Below are 20,744 nucleotides of genomic sequence, written 5' to 3' on the forward strand. Positions count from 1 at the left end.
GGGGGGGGGGGGGGGGGGGGGGGGGAGTCACCGGGGATGACCCCGGCATCCCCCCTCCCCCAGGACCCCCCCCCAACCCCCACGCTCCGGGACCCCCCGGCGGGCACCTGCCCGTCCCCAGCCCATGAGCGCAGCGAGTATGGCCAGGCCCGGGCCACGCCCCCCACCACGCCCGGGCCACGCCCCGTAGCGGCTTAGGGGCCAGGCTCGTGCCGCAGTGTCCCCAGACGTCCCCGTTGTCCCTCCCCAATGTCCCTCCAGTGCCCCGCCTTGCCCTCCCTCAATGTCCCCCGTGCCCCCCCATATCCCGTGTCCCCCACCGTGTCCCCAATGTCCGCTCCCCCATGTCCCCATCCCTCCCTCCTCCATGTCCCCGTGTCCCTCGGGCCTGCCCCTCCCCCTCCGTGTCCCCAGTGCCCCCCCATGTCCTCGTGTCCCCAGTGCCCCCCGTCCATGTCCCCGTGTCCCCAGTGCCCCCCCCCCCCCCCCGCCATCCCCCCGTCCATGTCCCCGTGTCCCAGTGCCCCCCCCCCCCCCGCCATGTCCTCATGGGGAAGTGAAAGGGGAAGTGGCCACGGGGCAGGGGGCACCACTCGACGACACGGGGCGGGGGGGGGGGGGGGCACGTGGCACGGGACACACACACACGTGGGGCTGGGCATGACTTGGGGGGGGGGGGGGCAGGGGGGTGACAAGGGGATGGTGGAGCGGGGACAAGGGGAGGGGACCCCAACAGCCTCCACCTGCCTTGGCACGCTGGGGACACAGGACAGAGCTCCCCCCCCAGCCCCCTCCCCATCTCCCAGTGCCCCCCCCAGTGACACACCACACTCCTCCTCAGCGCCTTTATTGGGGTCCTGGCCCCCCCCCAGACCCCGGGGGGGGGGCGGGCAGGGGCAGCCCAGTGTCCTTGGGTGGTCACAGGGCTCCCATCAGTCCTGCGGGGGTCCCTGGGGTGTGTGTGTGACCCCTCCGTTCACGGGGTCTGTAGGGGGGTGTTCTGCCACCCCAGGGGGGCCGGGGGGAAGGGTCCCATCACCCCAAGGGGTCCCGCTGCTCCAGGAGTCCCCGGGGGTCCATCCCCCCTGGGGGGGGGGGGGTCCAGTCACCCCAGGGGGTCTGGGGGTGTGTGTCAAGGTCACGGAGGGATGCAGGGGAGCCTGGGGGTCAAGGGTCATGGGGGGACGCAGGGGAGCCTGGGGACATATGGGGGGGTCGGGGGGGGCCACCAGGGGATGGGGTGGGGGTCACAGGGGTCTCCAAGGGGTTATGGGCGGTTGGGAGTCAGGGGGTCAGCAGGGTCAGGGGAGGGGGGAGGCACAGCAGTCAAGTGACGGGGGGTGGGGGGGTGGGGGATGGACAGAGAGGATACAGGGGTGTCAAGTGGGGTCAGGGAGGACATGGGGGGGCCTGGGGGTTATGGGGAGTTGGGGAGTTATAGGGGGGTCCCGGGGGCGGTTATGGGGGTTGGGGAGTTGCAGGGGGGTCTCAGGGAGGTTACAGGGGGGGTTATAGGGGGTTGGGTAGTTATGGGGGTCCCGGGGGGTTTGGGGGGTGCTGTGGGGCGGAGGAGTTTACCTGAAGGTGGGGGGGCCCTGCCCAGCCAGCGCCACTCCCCCTCCCGCTCCTGGTCACTGAGGCCCAGCCAGTACCCGCGGGGCTGGGGGGCTGCGCGCAGCACGAACTCCTGGGGGGAGCATGAGCTGGGGGGGGGGGGGGGGGCACCACGGGGGAAGGGTCCCAGCTACGGGGGGGCAGAGCTGGGGGGGGTGTCCCAGCACCTCCTGAGTACTCCCCCCATCCCTGCCTCAGTTTACCCCACCCCAGGGCTTGGACATATGGGGGGGGGGCGGGAGGAGGGTGTACCTGCTCCTCAGGGGTCTCGAGGACGAGGAGGTGCCCCCCCTGGGCAGCACAGGAGCCTTCGGCCTCACCCCAGCGATGGGCCCCCCCACGAAGAGGTAACAGCTACCCCTGAAGGCTGCCCACCCCCAGGGGCAGCGCTGGCACAGCCCCCTGTGGGGCAGCTCTCAGGGGGACAGGAATCTGGGGGTGGGGTGTGCGGGGGGCAGGGGGTTGGGGGGGACACAGGTGCCCGGGGGGATACTGGAGAGTCTGGGAGGGACCCAGGTGTTTCAGGGGGGGAGGGGGGCCCCACAAGTGGAGAGGCTCGGGGGGGGGCATGGGGCCCCAGGAATCCAGGGGGAGGGCAGGGGCAGGGGGACTCAGGTGCCCGGGGGGATACTGAGGAGTCTGGGAGGGTGTTTTTTTGGGGGAGGGGTGACCCTCAAGTCTGGGGGGGGGCACGGGGGGGTTGGGGGGGCTCGGGGGGGGCCGGGGGGGTCTCACCCAGGTCTGGTGCAGGGCGGCCAAATCCTGCTGGAGCTGGAGCTGCTGCAGCCGCACCTCGGCCAGGGCCCGATCCAGGCTCCCTGGGGGGGCGGGGTGCTCAGCCCCCCTGTGGCGCTCAGACCCCCCCCAAATGGGGCTCCCCCCCCCAGCAATAGGGCACAGCCCACTGTAACTGCGGCTCCCCCCTCCCCCAAACTGGCTCAGACCCCCAAATGGGGCTTCCCCCCCCCCCCCCCGCCAACGGGGGCTTAGTTCCAGTTGCACAAGGGTCTTGCACAAGGGGCTCACACATGGGTTTTGCACGGGTGGGGTCTCGCACAAGACCCTTGCACGAGGGTCTCACAAGGGGGGTGTCTCACATATGGGGTCTTGCACGAGGGTCTCACAAGGGGGGGGTCTCTCACGAGGGTCTGGCACATGGGTCTCATGGGGTTTCACACGGGGGGTCTTGCACAAGGGTCTCACATAGGGGTTCTTGCACAAGGGTCACACACGGGTCTCACACAGGGGTTTCACACAGGGGGGTCTTGCATGAGGGCCTCATACAGGGGTTCTCACACAGGGGTCTCATGGGGGTTTCACATGGAGGATCTTGCACAAGGGCCTCACACGGGGGGCCCTGCCCAGGGTCTCGCACCCCCACTCACGCGTGCCCAGGCCGACACCAACGGTGCCAGCGGCCGCCAGGACCCCCAAGGCTACAGCCAGGCCCGGCAGCCACCACGTGGGAAGGGCGCCCGACCCCCAGCCTCGGGGTGGGGGTGGGGGCTGGGGGGGCACCTGAGGAGTGGGGGCAGAGAGAGACCGGATAAATACTCCTCTGTGGGGTAAATACCCCCCCGGGTAAAATACTTCCCTCCCGCAGGACAACTAACCCCTCCCTGGGGCAAATAACCTCCCCCAGGGGCAAACAGAGCCTCCCTGGGGGCAAATCACCCCCTGTGGGGCAAACAGAGCCTCCCCAGGGTGCAAATAGAGCCCCCCTAAGGGCAAATACCCCCCCCCATAGGGCAAATAACCACGCCAGGGGGCAAACAGAGCCTCCCCAGGGCAAATATCCCCCCCCCGGGGCAAATAACCCCTCCCCCCCCGTACCTGGGCCACCCCCGGGGGGCAGGCAGGGGTGGGGGTGGGGCAGCCCCAAGCCTTGCGGGGGCGGTGGGGGGGGGCAGGGGGGGCAGCACGTTCTCGTAGTCCTCGGGGTCCTCGCGGAGGTGGCCTGGGGGGGAGGGGACCCCAAACTGCCCCAGATCGCCCCACAACGTGCTACACCTGCCCCGCCCTCTGCTTAACCCCGCCCCTTCCCCTTAACTCCTCCCCTCCCCCACCCTGCACCCCCTTAAACCTCCCCTCCCCAACCCCGCCCCCAACCCTTCCTATTAACCCCACCCTTAACCCTGCCCTTCCCCCTTAACCCCGCCCCTTCTATTAACCCCACCTTAACCCCGCCCCTCCCCCTTAACCCCGCCCCTTCCTATTAACCCCACCTTAACCCCGCCCCTCCCCCTTAACCCCGCCCCTTCCTATTAACCCCACCTTAACCCCGCCCCTTCCCATTAACCCCGCCCCTTCCTATTAACCCCACCTTAACCCTCCCCTCCCCTTAACCCCGCCCCTTCCTATTAACCCCACCTTAACCCCACCCGTAAACCCTCCCCCCTCCCCTCAGCCCCGCCCCCCCCCCCCCCCCCGCGCCTCGGGGCTTCATGGCGGCGGGGCCGGGCTGGAATAACGGGTGGGGGGTGGGGGAGGGGCAGGGGGACGCCCAGCCCCCCTGTCCCCAAGTGCCACCCCTCCCCCACATGCGCCCCGTCCCAAGCGCCACGTCCCAAGTGCCATCACCCCGGTGACCGCTGTGTCCCCAAGCACGTGCATGTCCCCAAGCGCCACCGCACTGTGCCAGCACCATGTCCCCAAGTGCCACCACCCCACGCGAGTGACATGTCCCAGTGCTACCACCCTGTGCCGTGTCCCCAAGAAACATGTCCCCAAGTGCCACCACCCTGTGACTGCTGTGTCCCCAAGCAAGTGCCATGTCCCCAAGCACCATGTCCCCAAGTGCCACCACCCCGTGCCAGTGCTGTGTCCCCAAGCACCATGTCCCCAAGCGCCACTGCCCTGTGCCAGCACAGTGTCCTCAAGTGCCACCACCCTGTGTGAGTGCCATGTCCCCAAGTGCCACCAACCCGTGTGACCAGTGTCCCCAAGCAAGCGCCATGTCCCCAGTGCACTCCAGGGCCAGGCTGCATCCTGGAGCCACTGTGTCCCCAGGGGGGACATCCCCGCTCCCACCCTGTCCCTGTCCCCATCCCGGGGTTCCCATCCCTACCTCAGCCACGTCCCATTGCGACCCTGCCAGCTCCTGCCACCTGCCACCACGCCCCCACCCCATCCCCAGGGTCCCCGGGGGGAACCGAAAGCGCCGCCAGGCCGGGGTGGGTGACACAGCTGTCCCCAATCTCCCCACGGTCCCCAACGGCTGCTCAGCCCCCATGGGCCTCCCCCACTGTCCTCACGGTCCTGGGGGGCCCCAACGCCCTGTGGGGCCCCTGATCCCCAGCCCCCCCCGTGTCCCCAAAGCCCGCCCCCCGTGTCCCCAAAGGCCCCTGCCCCCTCGGGCCCCCCAAAGCCCGCCCCGTGTCCCCAAAGCGCCCCCCTGTGTCCCGAAAGCCCCCAGCCCCACCTCGGCCCCCCAAGACCCCCCTATCCCCAAAGCCCCCAGTGTCCCCAAAGCCCCCAGCGCCCCCTCGGCCCCCCAAAGACCCCCCGTGCCCCCAAAGCCCACGGCCCCTCCCATGTTCCCAAAGCCCCCCCCGTGTCCGAAAGCCCCTCCTTGTCCCCAAAGCCTCCGCCCCCGGCCCCAGCCCGCCCCGCCCATCCTCCTCCTCCTCCTCCTCCTCTCCCCTCCCCAGGCAGGGGGACGCACTCGGGTGGCACAGACACCGCCCCCTCCAGAGCCCCCAAGCGGGTATGTCCCCATTGGTCCCTCACATTTAGCGTCCGGGTGGGTTCTATTTCCGGTCCCGATTTCGCAGTTTCCGGTGCGACGGTTTCCGGTTCCGGTGTTTACTGTGCCGTGGTCTCCGGTGCCGGGTGCCGGTGCCGGGGCGGCCATGGGCGCTCACCTGGCTCGGCGCTACCTGGGGCAGGCGGAGGCGGAGCCGGACCCGCTGCAGCTGCCGACCTTCCCCCCACGCTGGGGCTGCCGGAGCGCCGGCCCCGCGGTCAGTCCGGGGGGGAGGGGGGGTGCCGGGGGGTCACCGGGGGTAACCGGGGGGGGGGCGCCGGGCGGCTCTGGGGTGTCGGGAGGGCCCCGGGGCGGTGCTGACCCCGCCGCCCTTGGCCCGGCCCGGGGTGCCCTTGGGGTGTCCCCGCGGCACCGGCGGCTCGCGGGACCCCTGTGATCTTCCGCGGTCCCCCCCGGTGTCCCCCCCCCCCCCCGTGTCCCCCCATGTTCTGGCGTCTTCTCGTGTCCACCCCGCCCCCTGTCCAGCTGTGACCCCCCCGTGTCCCCCTCCCGTGTCCCCCCTGCCCTGTGTCCTGCCATGTCCCCCTATCGTGTCCCCTCATGTGTCCTGCCATGTCCCACCCCGTGTCCCTCACCCCGTGTCCCCCGCGTGTCCTGCTGTGTCACTCCCTCCCCGCCGTGTCCCCCCCCGTGTCCTCCCATGTTCCCCCCCCGGCCCCATGTCCTGCCGTGTCTGCCAGTGTCCCCGCAGGGGCCACCTGCCATGTCCCCTGGTCCCCATCCCTGCAACATGTCCCCAAGTGTCCCTATATGCCACCCGTGTGCCACTCACCCTGTGTCCCCAACCCCACTGCGTGTCCCCAGGTGTCTCTGTGTGCCACACACGTGCCACCCGGAGCATCCCCAACCCTGCTGTGTGTCCCCGCGTGCCAGCATGTCCCTATGGCAGCCACCCACCGTGTCCCCAACCCCACTGCATGTTCACATGTGTCCCACCCCGTGTCCCCAACCCCAGTGTGTCCCCAAGTGTCCCTGTGTGCCACCCCATGTCCCCCTCTTGTTCCCCCTCCCCACCAACATCTCTGGGCCGCCCCGCCAGGGGCCCTGACCCGTGTCTCCCCCCCCCCGTGACAGCCATGGTGGCCACGGCGCAGCAGCTGGCTGCGGGCCAGGTGCCACTGGAGCAGCGGGATTTCTGTGCCCACCACCTGCTGCGGCTGCTGCGCTGCCAGCGCGACGCCTTCCCCGTCCCCTGGAAGTGCCAGGGCCTGCGCCACGCCTGGGATGCCTGCCAGCACCACGAGTACGAGGAGCGCGGGGGGACGTGGGGGACACACGGGGGACAGCAGCATATGGGGGGTTGTGTGGGGATGTGCAGGGGTTGGGGACGTGGCAGGGGGGAAATGGGTGCAGAGGTGTGGGAATGGGGGGACAGGGGACGAGCATGGGGACGTGTAGGGGATATGGGGACGCTGGGACATGGGGGGACATAGGGGGTTGGAGGGGTGTGGGGACATGACACGGGGGACACATGGAGTTTGTGGGGGGGCATGGGAACATGGAGGGGACATGGGGTTCGTGGGGGGGTGTGGGGACATGGGGGACACGGGGGTCATGGGAGGGACATGGGGTTCATGGGGACATGAAGGGGACACAGGACAGCAGCGTACAGGAGGGGCATGGGGATGTGCAGGGTTGGGGGACGTGGCAGGGGGGAAATGGGTGCAGAGGTGCGGGGATGGGGGGACATGGGGGGGACAGGGGGGACACAGGGTTCGTGGGGGGGTATGGAGACACGGGGGGACATGGGTGGGACATGGGGTTCATGGGGAGGGCATGGGGACATGGAGGGGACATGGCCATGCAGGGGGGATGTGGGGACACCAGGACACAGGCAGGATGGGGGGATGGAGACACGTAGGGATGGGGGACACAGGGGGTTTGTGGGGTGGGCATGGGGACATGGGGCCACATGGGGGGGACACAGGGGGGATGTGGGGACAGCAGGACGTGGGGGGACACTGGGATGGGACATGGGGGCACAGGGTGCCAGGACAGGGGACATGGGGGAAGGGGGACATGGTGAGGGAGCACTGGGGACACTGAGACAACTGGCGGGGGACAGGACGACAGGAGGGACATGTCAGTAGGGGGTGGCAGAGATATGGGGGTGGGGGACAGCCTGGGGGGATGGGGGACATGGGGCTGGGGACAGGAGGGTCAGGGATGTGGGGGGAGGGCTGGGGCCATCACAGTGTCCTCTGGGGCTCCCTGTCCCCACCCCCGCACTGTCCCTGTCCCCATGCCCCCTCCACCAACGCTGCGCTTCACCCTGTCCCCATGGTGTCCCCCTGGTACCCCCCCCCCCTCCCCGGTGCGGCGGTGGCACTGGTGACACAGGTGACGTGTGTCCCCAGCTATGTGATGCGCATGAAGGAGTTCGAGCGTGAGCGGCGGCTGCTGCGGCGCCAGCAGCGGATCCGGCAGCGGGAGGTGGCAGCTGCCACCAGCGAGTGACAGTGACGTGGGGACATGGGAACACCCACTGCGCAATAAACCCACAGAGCCCACGCTGTGCTGGCCTGTCCCTGTGCTTGGGGACACCGTGGTGCCTCCCCCCTGGGGTGGCCCTGGTCCCCTGCCTTCCCCACCTGGGGACATTGGGGATTGTCCCGTGGGGTGGCTGTGACCTCTGCGTGTGGTGGGACAGTGACAGTGACCCGCAGAGGGTGTGATGTTGTTTATTGTCACCTGCAGGGATGGGGGGACAGGGACAATGACGGGTCGTTCCCAGCCCCGGCCAGCGAGTGGGGGCCGTGGTCACAGGCCATGCGTGGGTGACATGGCTTTGTCCCCAACGGTGGCCTCAGCTGCTGCCACAGCTGTCACCAGGTGGCCAGGTCAGCCCGAGGCTGACACTGCCACAAGGGAGGGGACAGGGATGGCCCCGGGGGTGGGGGGGGGGGGTGGGGCGTGGGGGGCTGGGGACCTGCAGGTGACAAGGGACAGCCAGGCCACGTCCCTGGGTGGGACACCAGGCTCGTGTCCCCTGTCCCCGTGTCCCCTGTCCCCAGCCCTGGCTCAGGGGGTTCCTGCGGCTCAGCACAGGATGGATGACATGGATGGCTGCGGGTGGCCCCACAGGGTGGGGGTGTCCCCGGGGTGTCCCCGTGTCACAGCAGGAAGGGGACGATGGGGGAGCGCAGCGGGGGGTAGTCGCGGAACTCGCGCAGGTAGCTGCGGTGCTTGCCCTGCGCCCAGATGGCCATCTGCACGAAGCCCACCAGCGAGAAGAGGGCCACTGCAGGGCCACCGTCACCAGGGCGGCCAGCCGACGGGGGGGGGCAGGGGATGTGGGGGGGGCAGTGACCCCGGGGTGGGACAGGGTCATAGGGGATGTGGGGGGGACACTGACCCTGGGGTCACAGGGGACAGGGGAGGGACACCAACCCCAGCGGGGAACAGGGGATGGGGGGGGATGACACTGACCCCAGGGGGGAACAAGGGATGTGGGGGGGTCCCAGGGGACGTGGAGGGGACACTGACCCCAGGGGGGGACAGGGGACAAGGGGGGGGGGGGTCACAGGGTATGTGGGGGGAACACTGACCCCGGGGGGACAGGAAAGGGACACTGACCCCAGGGGGGGATGGGGGACATGGGGGGGGTCAGAGGGGATGTGGGGCAGACAGACCCCAGGAGGGACAAGCGATGTGGGGGGGACACCGACCTCAGGGTGGGAGATGGGGTACCCAGGGTGCCCCCCCCCCCCCCCCCCGACGCTGACCCACACCCAAAAGGGCACCCCCCCCACTGGGTGCGCACACCCCCCTCCCCAGGGTGCCCCCCCCCTCACCGGGCAGACACTGTGTCATGATGGTGAAGCCGATCCAGGACCCGACCTGGGGGGAGGGGCAGGAATTGTTGCAGGGGGGTGGGGAGCCCCCCCACAGTGCTTACTCCCCCCCCGCCCCTGGGTGCCATCCCCCCCCCCCCTTGCCATGGGTAGAGCCTCCCCCCAGTTGTGTCCCCCCAAATGCCACCCATCCAGTGTGTGTGTGTGTGGGGGCCTTCCATGTGGTGACACCCCCAGCGCTGCCGCCCAGGGCAGTGTCGTCCCCCCCCATGTGACACCCCCAATGCTGCCCCCCAGGACAGTGTCCCTCCCCCGCCATGTGACACCCCCAATGCTGCCCCCCAGGAGTGTCCCTCCCCCGCCATGTGACACCCCCAATGCTGCCCCCCAGGACAGTGTCCCTCCCCCGCCATGTGACACCCCCAATGCTGCCCCCCAGGAGTGTCCCTCCCCCGCCATGTGACACCCCCAATGCTGCCCCCCAGGACAGTGTCCCCCCTCCCCATGTGACACCCCCAGTGCTGCCCCCCAGGGCAGTGCCCCCCCCCAGCCCCCCCCACCTCGTAGGTGTAGTTGGGGCAGGAGACGAGCAGGAAGAGCCAGGTGAAGGGGTTGCGGGTGGGATACGGGATCTTCCGTGTCTTGGAGCCTGTCACGTGCCAGCACACGCGTGTGACACCCCCCCACACACATGTGCCCCCCCACGTGCCCCCCCCCAGCAGCGCTCCCACAGACACGCGTGTGCCTATATCCCTGCGTGTGTGTGTGACACCTCTGTGTCCCCCCCCCCAGCTGCTCCCACAGGCGTGTGCGTGTCACATGCCCCCCAGTCCCCCCATCACGTGTCATGTTCCCCCTCCTCCATGTCCCCCCACGCCATCTGTGCTCCCCCCCCAGCCTGCAGGTGCTGCCACACCTGTGCAACACGACATGTGCCTGGCACACCCGCCCCCCGCTCACACGCCTCCCACAGAACATGTGAGGGCACCGGCACACGTGTGTGCGTACCCCCTGCCCGCCCCCCGCCCCCCCCCGCCCCCTCACCCGCGGGGCGCAGGTTCCGCAGGGCCACGTGGATGGAGAAGTTGCCGAGTTGGCAGAACTGGGGGAGGGGGGTGTCCCTGAGCTGCAAGTAACAGCTGGGTCCCCCCCCCAGTGCCCACCTGCCCCCCCTCCCCCGCACTCCACTTACCCCCCAGCCCCCACCCCACAAGCCTCCCAGCCCCCTCTCCGGACTCACCTTCCCCCTCCCAGCACCAATCTGCCCCAAGCCCCGCACGTACCCCCAACCCCTACACGCCTCCCAGCCCGCCCTCCAGACCCACCTGCCCCCTCCCAGCACCAATCTCCCCCCCCGCCTCAACACCCCATGCCTCCCCCAGCACCCCACCCCCCCCCCCACCCCCCAACACCCCATGACCCCCCAGCACCCCATGCCCCCCTCCAGCACACCCCCCCCCAGCACCCACCAGGAAGACAGCCAGTGCCAGCTTCACTTGCTCGTCACCATAGGCTGGGGGGACACAGCGGGGGGGTCAGGAACACCCCCACCCCCCCACAGTGTCCCCACAGGGGTCACAGCGGGGATGTGGGTGCTGTGGGCGGTGGAGGGGACAGGGACAGTGACAGTGACACTCACTGGGGGTGGTGGTGTAAAGCAGGTGGTTGATGTAGTGGGGCTGGGGGACAGGGGACAGTGACACTCACCGGGGGGGGTGTACAGCGGGTGGTTGATGTAGTGGGGCTGGGGGACAGGGGACAGGGACAGTGACAGTGACACTCACCGGGGGGGGTGTACAGCGGGTGGTTGATGTAGTAGGCCATCCAGGCAGCAAAGCCCCAGTAGTAGGTGCAGTTCTGAAGGACAGCAGGAGGGTGTTGGGGACACGGCAGGGACATTACGGCTGCGGTGGCTGGGGGACACCCCACCAGCCATTCCTGGGCGAGTGCTGGTGGGGGGAGGGTGGCCGGAGGGACGCAGGGGTGGGGTGGGGTGGGGGTGGGGTGCAGCCACGTTGGGGACGGGGAGGGGACAGTAGGGGACACGGGTGTCACCTTGAAGATGTTGCGCAGGGGCATGGTGCCGTGCGAGAAGCGGTGGACGAAGAGCGTCTCCAGCAGGCGCTTGATGTAGTGGAAGGAGTGACAGCCACACGCCAGGCTGGGGACACAGGGGGCACACGTGGGGACATGCCTGGGGACACCCCCCCATGTAGTGGAAGGAGTGACAGCCACATGCCAGGCTGGGGGGGCACGGGGGGACACACGGGGGGACACCCCCTCATGCCCCTCTGTCCCCAGCTGCAGTGGCTGTTGTCCCCCCACCGTCCCTCGGGGTGCAGGACCCCCACTCCAGCCCCCAGAGCCCCCTCAGGGCTGTGGGACCCCCCGTGCAGCCCCCCAAGTCCCTGCACTCCCAGAGGGCGGCCCCAGGCCCTGTGACCCCCAGTTCAGCCCCTCAGCCCCTCCAGAGCAGACCCCTCCCCTGGTCTCAGGACCCCCAACCCCCTCCCTGGTCTCAGGACCCCCAGTTCAGCCCCCCTTGCCTCCAGTCTCAGGACCCCCAATTCCCACCCCCTCCCCAGGTCTCAGGACCCCCAATTCCGCTCCCCCCCCAGGTCTCAGGACCCCCAGTTCAGCCCCCCCAGAGCAGACCCCTCCCCAGGTCTCAGCCCCCCCCCCCCATTCCCCCCCTCCCAGGTCTCAGGACCCCCAGTTCAGCCCCCCAGCCTCTCCAGAGCAGACCCCTCCTCAGGTCTCAGGCCCCCCCAATTCCCCCGCCCCCAGGTCTCAGGACCCCCAGTTCAACCTCCCAGCCCCCACCCAAGCTGTCCTCAAGGCCTCCAGGGCAGCCCCCCATGTCCTGTGACCCCCATAACACTCTCCAGCATGGCCCAAGCCCCCCCTGGGCAGCCCCTCAGGCCCTAGGACCCCCAATTCAGCCTCAGAGGCTCCTCCCCCCCCTTGACCCCCCCTATGTCCTGTGACCCCCCAACATGGCCTAAACCCCGCTCCCAGGTCTCAGGACCCCCAAGACAACCCCCAGGTGCCCCATGCAGCCCCCCCGTGTCCTATGAGCCCCAAATTACACCCCTGAGCCCCCTCCCAGACCCATCTACCCCCAATTAAGCTCCCTACCCCCCACCCTCCCATCCTTTTGCACCTCTGGGGCAACTTCCCCTACCCCTCCACCCCCCCTGCCCCCCCCCCCCCCCACTGACTGGACGACCGTGTGGCGGCTGGCGGTGAAGTCATAGCGGGGGCCGTAGAGGAAGGGGACGCGGAAGTAGAAGAGCAGGTAGATGAGCAGCGGCCCCGCGTACTCAGTCAGGAAAACCTGCAGGTGGACAGATGGACGGAGGGATGGAGGGACGGACAGGAGGATGCGGGGGGTGGGGGCGATGCTGAAGGACGGGGATGCGTGGAGGAACACGGGATGTGTGGAGAGAGGCAGGGACGGGCACAAGGGCAGAGGGGTCTTGAGGGACGTGGGGACGGACAGAGGGACGTAGAGGTGGACAGAGGGACACAGGGATGGACAGAGGGACACAGGGATGGACAGAGGGACGTAGAGGTGGAGAGAGGGATGGGGGAAGGGGGGGCTGGAGGGACAGAGGGAGGAAGGCAGGGACAGGCACATGGGCAGAAGGACGGACAGAGGGACATGGGGAGAGGAGTGGATGGAGAGGCAGAGGGACAGACAGAGGCATATGTGGAGAGATGGACAGAGGGCTGGAAGGAGGGACAGAGGGACAGAGAGATGGATGGAGGGATAGACGGAGGGAGGGACAGAGGGACGGACAGAGGGATGGAGAGACAGACAGAGGGATGGATGGAGCAGTGGGACAGTCAGGGACACAAGAATAGACAGGGGAGCAGACAGAAGGCTGGAGGGACAGACAAACCGACCAAGGGACACGAGGACTGACAGGGCAGACAGAGGCCAGAGGGATGCAGGGAAACCAGAGGGACAAAGGACGGATGGACAGGAGAGATGGCAGTACGAGGGGATGGACAGAGGGATGGAGGCACTTGGGGGACAGAGGGACAGACAGCGGGTGGGCAGTGGGGGCAGGGGGGGAGCAGGGGGACAGGGAGCAGGAGGGAGGGACAGACGGACAGGGGGACGGGGGGGTGGGCAGGGGGATGGGGAGCGGGAGGGACAGGGGGACAGTAGGGTGAGCGTGGGGATGGGGAGCAGGAGGGAAGGATGGATGGACAGAGGGACGGAGGCACTCGGGGGACAGGGGGACGGACAGCGGGTGGGCAGCGGGGCCTGGGGTGTGAGCACGGGGACGGGGAGTGGGAGGAAAGGACAGATGGACAGAGGGACAGAGGCACTTGGGGGACGGATAGCGGGTGGGCAGTGGGGGCAGGGGGATGTGGAGGGACGGACAGGGGGACAGGCAGGCAGCTGCCTCACCGTCACCCAGCTGATCTGCGCCCCCAGGTCACGGAAGTAGAAGGTGGCGGTGGTGCCCACGGGCAGGCTCTGCAGCACGTCCTCATCCTTCAGGGATCTGCCCTCTGGAGGGACAGGCGGCCCGGTGACCCCCACCCCCCGATGGGGTTGGGGACATCCCCCTCCCCCCCCTCCTGCGGTGGCACTCACTGGGGTCCAGGCGCAGGGACTGTCTGGCCGGGTACCACTGGGGATCTGCAGGACAGAAGGGACCGTGTTTGTGCCACTGGGGGGACAAGGCTGCAGTGGGGACAGTGATGGCACCCAGATGGGGGTCCATGACAGGTCCCTGGTGACGAGGGGGTCCTGTGATGGCTCTCTGGTCATGATGGGGGTCCCTAGGGCCCATGAGAGGTCTCCAGCCACAATGAGGGTCCCCAAGGTCCCATGACAGGTCCCTGGTCACGATGGTGACCACAGTGGCCTGGTGACAGGTCCTCGGCCACAAGGGTCCCCAAGGCCCCATGACAGGGGTGCCCATGGCTCTGTGACGGGTCCCCAGCCACAGCAGAGACTGTGATGGCCCTGTGGTGGATCCCCAGTCACGATGGTGACCACAATGGCCCTGTGATGGGTCCCTGGCTGCAAAGAGGGTCCCCATCACCCTGTGACGTGGGTTCCCACGGCCCCATGGTGGGTCCCTGGCTGCAACAAGGGTGCCCACAGCCCTGTGACGGGTCCCCAGCTGTTACGAGGGTCCCCACCACTCCATGACCAGGATCCCTATGGCCCCATGAAATGTCCCCAGCTACAGTGAGGGTTCCCACCACCTCACAGAAGGTCCCCAGCTGCCACAGGGGGTCCTGGTGGAGGGTCCCCGTCCCCCTCCCCATCCCTGTCCGTACGTACGGGCCTTGGTGAAGAGGCTCTTGATCTCGGCGATGGTGGCGTGGGGCTCCACCTGCGGGCAACCAAGAAGCCGTCAGGGGGCTGCCAGGGCACCCACACCTCAGTTTCTCCAGCCCCCAGCCCCCCTAAGGGGACACAGGACAAGGTAGAGGGGATGTGTCCCCCCCTCCAGGTACCTTATCAAGGAAGCAGAGCTTCTCCCGTGTCCGGGCATCCAGGATCTCCACCTCAAAGAAGAGGACAGCTTTCTTGGTCTTCTTGATGGGGGGAGCCTGGCGCCAAAGCCCCAGGATGGGGGACTGGGACACCTGACCCCCCTCACGGGGCAGCCCCGCTCCCTCCATGTCACCAGGCTCTGGTGACACCGCGGGGACGCCGGCGCGCCCAGCTGAAACCTGAGCAGTCCCTGGGGAGCTGCTAAATATATACCTCCTCCCCTCTCTGGGGTGGCTCTTGGCCCTGGTGGCCCTGGAGGTGGCCCTGGAGGTGGTCACGGAGGTGGCCAGAGGAGGGACAGGGTCACCTGGTGCTCAGGGAGGGACAGGGACCGGTGGCTGGTGGAGACAGAGGGGCCCGGAGTGCAACGTGGGCAGGAGGTAAGGTTGGGCCCCCCCACTGACACACCAAGGTCCCCAAGGCCCTCGGTGGCACGAGGGTGGTGACAGGCCTGGCTGAAGGATAGCACTGCGGCTTGATGTCACCTGTGGGTCACCCTGGGGGGACGGGTCTACATCATCTTGTGGCACTGCAACGGGGACAGGGGTCTGTCACCCCTGGGTCACCCTGGTGGGGACAGAGCCACGGCACCCTGTGACAACCCTTCAGGGACATGGGTCTGTCACCCCAGGGAGGGGCTGGGGGTGTGACACCCCCACGGGTGATCCTGGACATGCCAAACGAGGCGTGAAGGTGCCCCGACTGTGGCGCTGGTGATGGTATGGTGACAGTGACAGGGACGGCAGGGGGTTGGTTGGTTTATTTTGGCTCTTCCCCACCATCGGGCTGAGTCCTGCCAGCACCGTGGTCACCGTCACCGCCGAGCTATGACAACCATCCCCCGCAGCCTTGGCCCCTCCCAGTGCCACCGCCGGGTGGCGGAATGAGGCCACCCTGGGGGGGATGTCCCGCCTGCCACTCGAGTGTAGGGACCCTGGGGCCGTCACGGTGTCACACCTGGCCCTGGCGGGGGTGCGCGGCACCACTGAAGGGTCACCACGCTGGGCCCTGCCCCTCCCCCGCGCCGGCGGGGTGCGGCAGGCAGCCCGCCAGGGCAGGTCGGGGCTGGCAGCGCCACCGGCAGGAGCTGCGCTCTCCGCCCCCGCACAGCCGCTCCCCGCCGCCCCGGAGGGTGTGGGGGGGGAGCGCTGCAGGCGGCTTGGCTCTTCCCCCCAGGCAGGCGCGGGGACCCCCCAGGTGCCACCGTGAGGAGCCCCCGCCCCCTGGCCACCCCGGGGCTGGCACCGCGCACGCAGGGCGGAGCCGCCGGCGGCCGCCACGCCCATCACCGTCACGTCACCCGTGCCGTCAGCCCCTCGGGGCTGTTGCGACAGGCTGTGCGTGACGCGGCCATAGCAAGCCCGGGCGAGGCCCGGTGGGGCGGGTCCGGGCATAGGGGGACAGGCCCAGGGGGGTGGCTGAGCCCCGTCGGAGCAGCCTGGGCCCTGCTGAGCCAGCCCGGGCCTCGCTGGACCGGGCCAGTCTCCAAAAACGAGACCAGGCCCCGCGGACCGAGGAGGCCCCGCCCTTTCGGGAGGCCCCGCCCCCGCGCATGCGCAGACCACGCGGCCGCCGCTCAGCCTCGTGCGCATGTGCGGCCCCCTCCGCCGGCCTGGCCTAATGCACGTGCGCGCTCCGCGCTCCCCCCCCCCCCGCTCCTCGCACGCGCAGTGGCGCTGAGCCGGGTGCCGGGCGCATGCGTGGAAGGGTCGCGGCGGCCCGCGGCGGCTGGGCTCTGGGAGGGAGCCGGGGCCGGGATCGGGGCGGGCGGCGCCGCCTCACCTCGTAGTGCTTCATGACCGCCGCTCTCCGCCGCCGCCGCTCCCGCCGGCCGGTCGCTCCCCGCACCGGACCCGCCCATTTCACCTGGCGGGCGGGGCCTGAGCCGCCGCCAATCGCCGCCGCGCGCGTGGTGGCAAGCGGCCAATCAAGGCCTGGGGTCACAGCGGCCCCGCCCCCACCCGCTACTCTTCCCGCCCCGGTTGTTTCCGCGGCAACGGGAACGCCTGACAGCGGCTCGACCAATGGGAAGCAGAGGCGGGGCGCAGAGTGACGGCGGAGGCAGCCAATGAGCTTGTGGCTGAGGCCGGCAGTGTGGAGGTGGGCAGCGTAATGTCTGTGCGTGGGCTTCGAGGCGGGGCCTTGGGGGTGGGCGGGGCCTTCGGTGGGCGGGGCCTTCGGGATACGACGAAGTGGGGCGGGTTGGGGGTGTTGCAGAGATCGTGGGGAGTCCATGGGGCACTGGGGGGGTCATGGGCGTCACCTGGGGTCACAGGTTGGGGTCCATGGGGGGCTGGGGGGGTCATGGGGGTCACGGTGTCACAGGTGCACCACATGGATTCTCTGGGGACGGGGGGCCCAGGGCAACGCTGACCGGGGTAGGGGGGGGGTGGGGGGTCATAGGGGGCTTCTTGGGGACACCCTGTGGCACAGGGGGACATGTCGGGGGTGGGGGCGCTGGGACACGGAGCCACCGGGAGCACATTGTGTCCCCCACTCCGGGGTCAGCCAACAGCCCCGTGTCCCCCTGTCCCCGTCACCCCTGTCCCTGTGTCCCCATGGCCCCTTGGCCACCTGCCCCCATGTCCCCCTGTCCCTCCGTCCGCCACATCCCCATGTCCCCAGTCCCTCCTGTCCCTGTGTCCCCATGTCCCCATGGACACCCAGACGCTGGTATGTCACCATGAGCTGCCCTGGTGTGTCTCTGCCCGGGTGTCACCCAGACCAGGGACACTCCTTGGGCACGTTGTTAGGGAACACGGGGGGGACAAAGGTCCCAGTCGGTGGCATGGTGGTGGCACACTGCAGTGACAGGGACAGGCTGTCGTGGACAGGGACGGTGGCCGGGACTGTCGTGGTGACAAGACACTGTGTGTGCCAGGTACAGGCTGTCACGGGAGGTGACAGTTGCTCTGGGTGACAGGAAGCGGGTTGTCACCAGGGGTGATGGGGGGGTGTTGGTGGCAGTGTCTGGAGGTGGTAGTGGCTGTGTGTGACAGTGACAGGTTGTCACAGTGGGTGACAGGACTGGCTGCCTCTCAGGGTGATGATGTCACTGCGGGTGACAGGACAGGCTGCCTGTAAGGGTGACGGTGTCACTGTGGGGGGTGGTGGTGGTGGGTGACAGGGCTGTCACTGTGGGTGACAGGACTGGCTGCCTCTCAGGGTGACAGTGTCACTGTGGGTGGTGGTGGGTGACAGGGACAGGCCAGCATTGCGGGTGGCAATGGGTTACAGGGCTGTCACTGTGGGTGACAGGACAGGCTGCCTCTCAGGGTGATGGTGTCACTGCATGTGGCAGTGGGTGACAGAGCTGTTGTGGTGGGTGACAGGTGGCTGCCTCTCAGGGTGGCAGTAGCTGTGGGTGACAGGGCTGTCACTGCAGGTGGCAGTGGGTGACAAGGCTGTCACTGGGGGGTGGTGGCAGTGGGTGTCAGGGCTGTCACTGGTTGACAGGGCTGTTGCAGTGGGTGACAGGGCTGTCACTGTGTGGTGGTGGCGGTGGGTGACAGGGCTGTTGCGATGGGTGACAGGGCTGTCACTGGGTGGTGGTGGCGGCGGGTGACAGGGCCACCGGCCTCCCGCGCTGGGCACAGGCTGTCTCCTGGTGACGGTTGCCGTGGTGACGGGACAGCCTCTCCCCCCATCATGTTGCTCCGGCAGCAGCCGGCGGGGGCGGAGCCGACCGCGTGCCCCGCCCCGCTCACCCCCGTCGCGCAGGCGCAGGCTGCGCGCCCAACCCCTTGCCCCTCCCCGGCGTGACGCGGCGCCCGCGGATTGGCGGAGGGGCGGGGAGGCGGGGCAAGGCGGGCGGCGGGCTCTGGAAGGTTCGGCCGGCGCCTCAGAGCGCGGCCGGGCGCGATGGGGAAGGACTATTACCGCACGCTGGGGCTGTCCCGCGGCGCCTCGGGCGAGGACGTGCGGCGGGCCTACCGGAGGCAGGCGCTGCGCTTCCACCCCGACAAGAACAAAGAGCCGGGCGCCGAGGAGCGCTTCAAGGAGGTGGCCGAGGCCTACGACGTCCTCAGCGACCCCAAGAAACGGGAGATCTTCGACAAGTACGGGGAGGAGGGTGAGCGGCGGCGCCGGGGGCGGCGCGGGGAGGCAGAGAGGGCGCCGGGACCGGGGCGGGGCGGGGGGGTGCTGGGTGGGTTTGGGGGTAGGGTGGGGGAGGCAGTATAGGGGGACTGGGGGGCGCAGTGTGGATGTATAGGAGGTTTTGAGGGGGGCAGGCTGGGGGGGTGGAGGGTGCTGGGGGGGTGGAGGGTGCTGAGTGGGTCTGGGCGGCAAAGTCGGGGGGGCTGGGTGGGTTGGGAGGCACAATGTAGAGGTGGAGGGGGTCTGGGGGGTGGCCAGGCTGGGGAGGGCAGGGGGAGGTGTCAGGGGTCTGGGGGTCTGGGCAGGGTGGGGGGGGCAGTGTGGAGCGGTGGGGGGCTGTAGGAGCAGTGTGGAGGTGTGTGGGGGTCTGGGGTGGGTGGATCTGGGGGGCAGGGTGGGGGGGTCAGTGTGGTGATGTAGAGGAGCTGGGGTAGCAGTATGGAGGTGTAGGGGATCTGGGTAGGCAGGGGCAGGGGGGTCGGGGTGCAGGCAGGTTGGGTAGGCAGGGCCGGGGGGGGCTGGCGTGCAGGCAGGCAGTGTGTGATAGGGGTCTTGGGTGGGGGTCAGGGGGTGAAAGCAGGTCGGGGGACAGGCAGCGGGGAGGGAAGAATGTCAGGCTGGAGGCAGGCAGCAGACTGGGGGGCTGTTTGTGGGGCTGGGGGCAGGGGGAGCAGGGTGCAGGCAGGTGGTGGGGCTGGGAGACAGGCAGTGGGAATGGGACTGGGGTCCTGGAGGAGCCAGGCAGGGGTGGGCAGGGGGCTGGCGGGGTGCAGGTGGTGGGGCAGGGGGACAGGCAGTGGGAATGGGGCTGGGGTCCTGGGGGAGCCAGCTGGGGGTGGATGGGTGCAGGCAGGGGTGCTGGGGCCCGGGGGTGCTGGGCGCCGTGCCGGGGCGTGCCGGGGGGTGGCGATGGATCCGGCTGGGCCTGTTGGAGCCTGGCTGGGCCTGGCAGCCGTCAGCAGCGTCTGTCTGCGCCGCGTCCTCCTGCGCCGAACCGGTTCCCGCTCCCAGCTGGGGCCGTGCCAGGCCGCCACCACCCCCTGCCTGCCCCACACCCTGCCTGTGTCTCGCCCCACGCCCTGCCCCAGCTGGGTGGATGCCGAGGCGCTTTGGGAACCGGCCGGTGGGGCTGACATGTGCCTTCCTTCCCTTTCCAGGACTGAAAGGGGGTGCCCCCACCTCTGGCCCGGGGGGGTCCAATGGCCCCACCTTCACCTACACCTTCCGGGGCGACCCCCACGCCATGTTTGCCGAATTCTTCGACGGTCGCAACCCCTTCGACACCTTCTTCGTGCAACGCAACGGGGATGATGACGATGGTGACGACGCCTTCACTGCCTTCCATGTGGGAGGTTTTGGTAGCGTTGGCTTCCCCCGGGGGCGGGGGGGTCCCGAAGGCGCCTGCCGTAAGCAAGACCCCCCAGTCCTCTATGACCTGAAGGTCTCCCTGGAGGAGATCTACAGTGGCTGCACCAAGAAGATGAAGATCTCTCACAAGCGTCTCAACCCCGACGGGAAGACGGTGCGTAACGAGGACAAAATCCTCACCATCGAGGTGAAGCGGGGTTGGAAGGAGGGCACCAAGATCACCTTCCCCAAGGAGGGCGACCAGACCCCCAACAACATCCCTGCTGATGTCGTCTTTGTCCTCAAAGACAAACCTCATGGTGTCTTCCGCCGGGAGGGCTCGGACATTGTCTATCCAGCAAAGATCAGCCTCCGTGAGGTGGGTGGGGGCTCCTAGTGGGTGCTTTGGTCTTGGCAGTGGTGGGGACGTCAAGGGTGGGTCGGCCTTGGCGGCGTTGGGAATGTGGCAGGTGGTTGTGTGGGCAGTTGAACATGGTGGTGGGGATGCAATGGTGGGTTGGCCTCGATGGTAGAGATGCAGCAGGTGGTGCGGACATGATGCGTGGTGGGTCTTGGAGGTGGGGACCGAGGGAGGTTG

General features: G+C 68.9%; 4 protein-coding genes and 2 long non-coding RNA genes across 9 annotated transcripts in view; 4 read left to right on the plus strand and 2 right to left on the minus strand.

Moving 5' to 3' along the window:
* Window positions 1–198, plus strand: part of FCER2 (Fc epsilon receptor II) — a gene marked incomplete at its 3' end in the record, with an annotated part of 4,365 nt that extends 4,167 nt beyond the window's left edge. The window contains exon 8 of the mRNA XM_080411882.1: window positions 64–198. Coding sequence (XP_080268008.1) covers window positions 64–198 — 135 coding nt within the window. The remainder of the gene's footprint in view (window positions 1–63) is intronic.
* Window positions 199–2,618: 2,420 nt separating this feature from the next.
* LOC308057870 lies at window positions 2,619–3,466 on the plus strand. The gene is made up of 3 exons (XR_013925501.1): window positions 2,619–2,702; window positions 2,760–3,318; window positions 3,402–3,466. It is a non-coding gene; the product is annotated as an uncharacterized lncRNA (long non-coding RNA).
* On the minus strand, window positions 2,997–5,331 carry LOC308057869. The gene is made up of 3 exons (XR_013925500.1): window positions 5,279–5,331; window positions 4,682–4,721; window positions 2,997–3,132 (listed from the first exon to the last, which is right to left on the minus strand). It is a non-coding gene; the product is annotated as an uncharacterized lncRNA (long non-coding RNA).
* An 85-nt stretch (window positions 5,332–5,416) lies between these two features.
* NDUFB7 (NADH:ubiquinone oxidoreductase subunit B7) lies at window positions 5,417–7,890 on the plus strand. Its single transcript, XM_080411892.1, is given in 4 exon segments — window positions 5,417–5,541; window positions 5,544–5,576; window positions 6,455–6,623; window positions 7,738–7,890. Coding segments are annotated over 4 exon segments (378 nt in total). The 5' UTR covers window positions 5,417–5,465; the 3' UTR covers window positions 7,838–7,890.
* Window positions 7,891–8,045: 155 nt separating this feature from the next.
* TECR (trans-2,3-enoyl-CoA reductase) lies at window positions 8,046–16,951 on the minus strand. 4 transcript variants are annotated; one of them, XM_080411887.1, is made up of 13 exons: window positions 16,484–16,951; window positions 14,662–14,712; window positions 14,486–14,537; window positions 13,787–13,831; window positions 13,598–13,701; window positions 12,396–12,511; window positions 11,230–11,335; window positions 10,959–11,031; window positions 10,644–10,687; window positions 10,219–10,276; window positions 9,735–9,823; window positions 9,175–9,220; window positions 8,046–8,589 (listed from the first exon to the last, which is right to left on the minus strand). In XM_080411887.1, exons 1-13 carry the CDS (start codon window positions 16,934–16,936, stop codon window positions 8,420–8,422), a joined length of 1,407 nt encoding a protein of 468 aa, XP_080268013.1. In that variant the 5' UTR covers window positions 16,937–16,951; the 3' UTR covers window positions 8,046–8,419. The 4 variants fall into 4 exon arrangements, with proteins under 4 accessions (XP_080268013.1, XP_080268014.1, XP_080268016.1 ...); XM_080411888.1 differs by having other exon boundaries at window positions 8,046–8,621; XM_080411890.1 differs by lacking the exon at window positions 10,219–10,276 and having other exon boundaries at window positions 8,438–8,589.
* A 1,462-nt stretch (window positions 16,952–18,413) lies between these two features.
* Window positions 18,414–20,738, plus strand: DNAJB1 (DnaJ heat shock protein family (Hsp40) member B1). Its single transcript, XM_080411891.1, has 2 exons — window positions 18,414–18,773; window positions 19,957–20,738. Exons 1-2 carry the CDS (start codon window positions 18,563–18,565, stop codon window positions 20,541–20,543), a joined length of 798 nt encoding a protein of 265 aa, XP_080268017.1. The 5' UTR covers window positions 18,414–18,562; the 3' UTR covers window positions 20,544–20,738.
* The last annotated feature ends 6 nt before the right edge of the window (window positions 20,739–20,744 follow it).

Source organism: Falco punctatus, assembly GCF_963210335.1.
Source record: "Falco punctatus genome assembly, contig: scaffold_248, whole genome shotgun sequence".
Lineage (NCBI taxonomy): Eukaryota > Metazoa > Chordata > Aves > Falconiformes > Falconidae > Falco > Falco punctatus.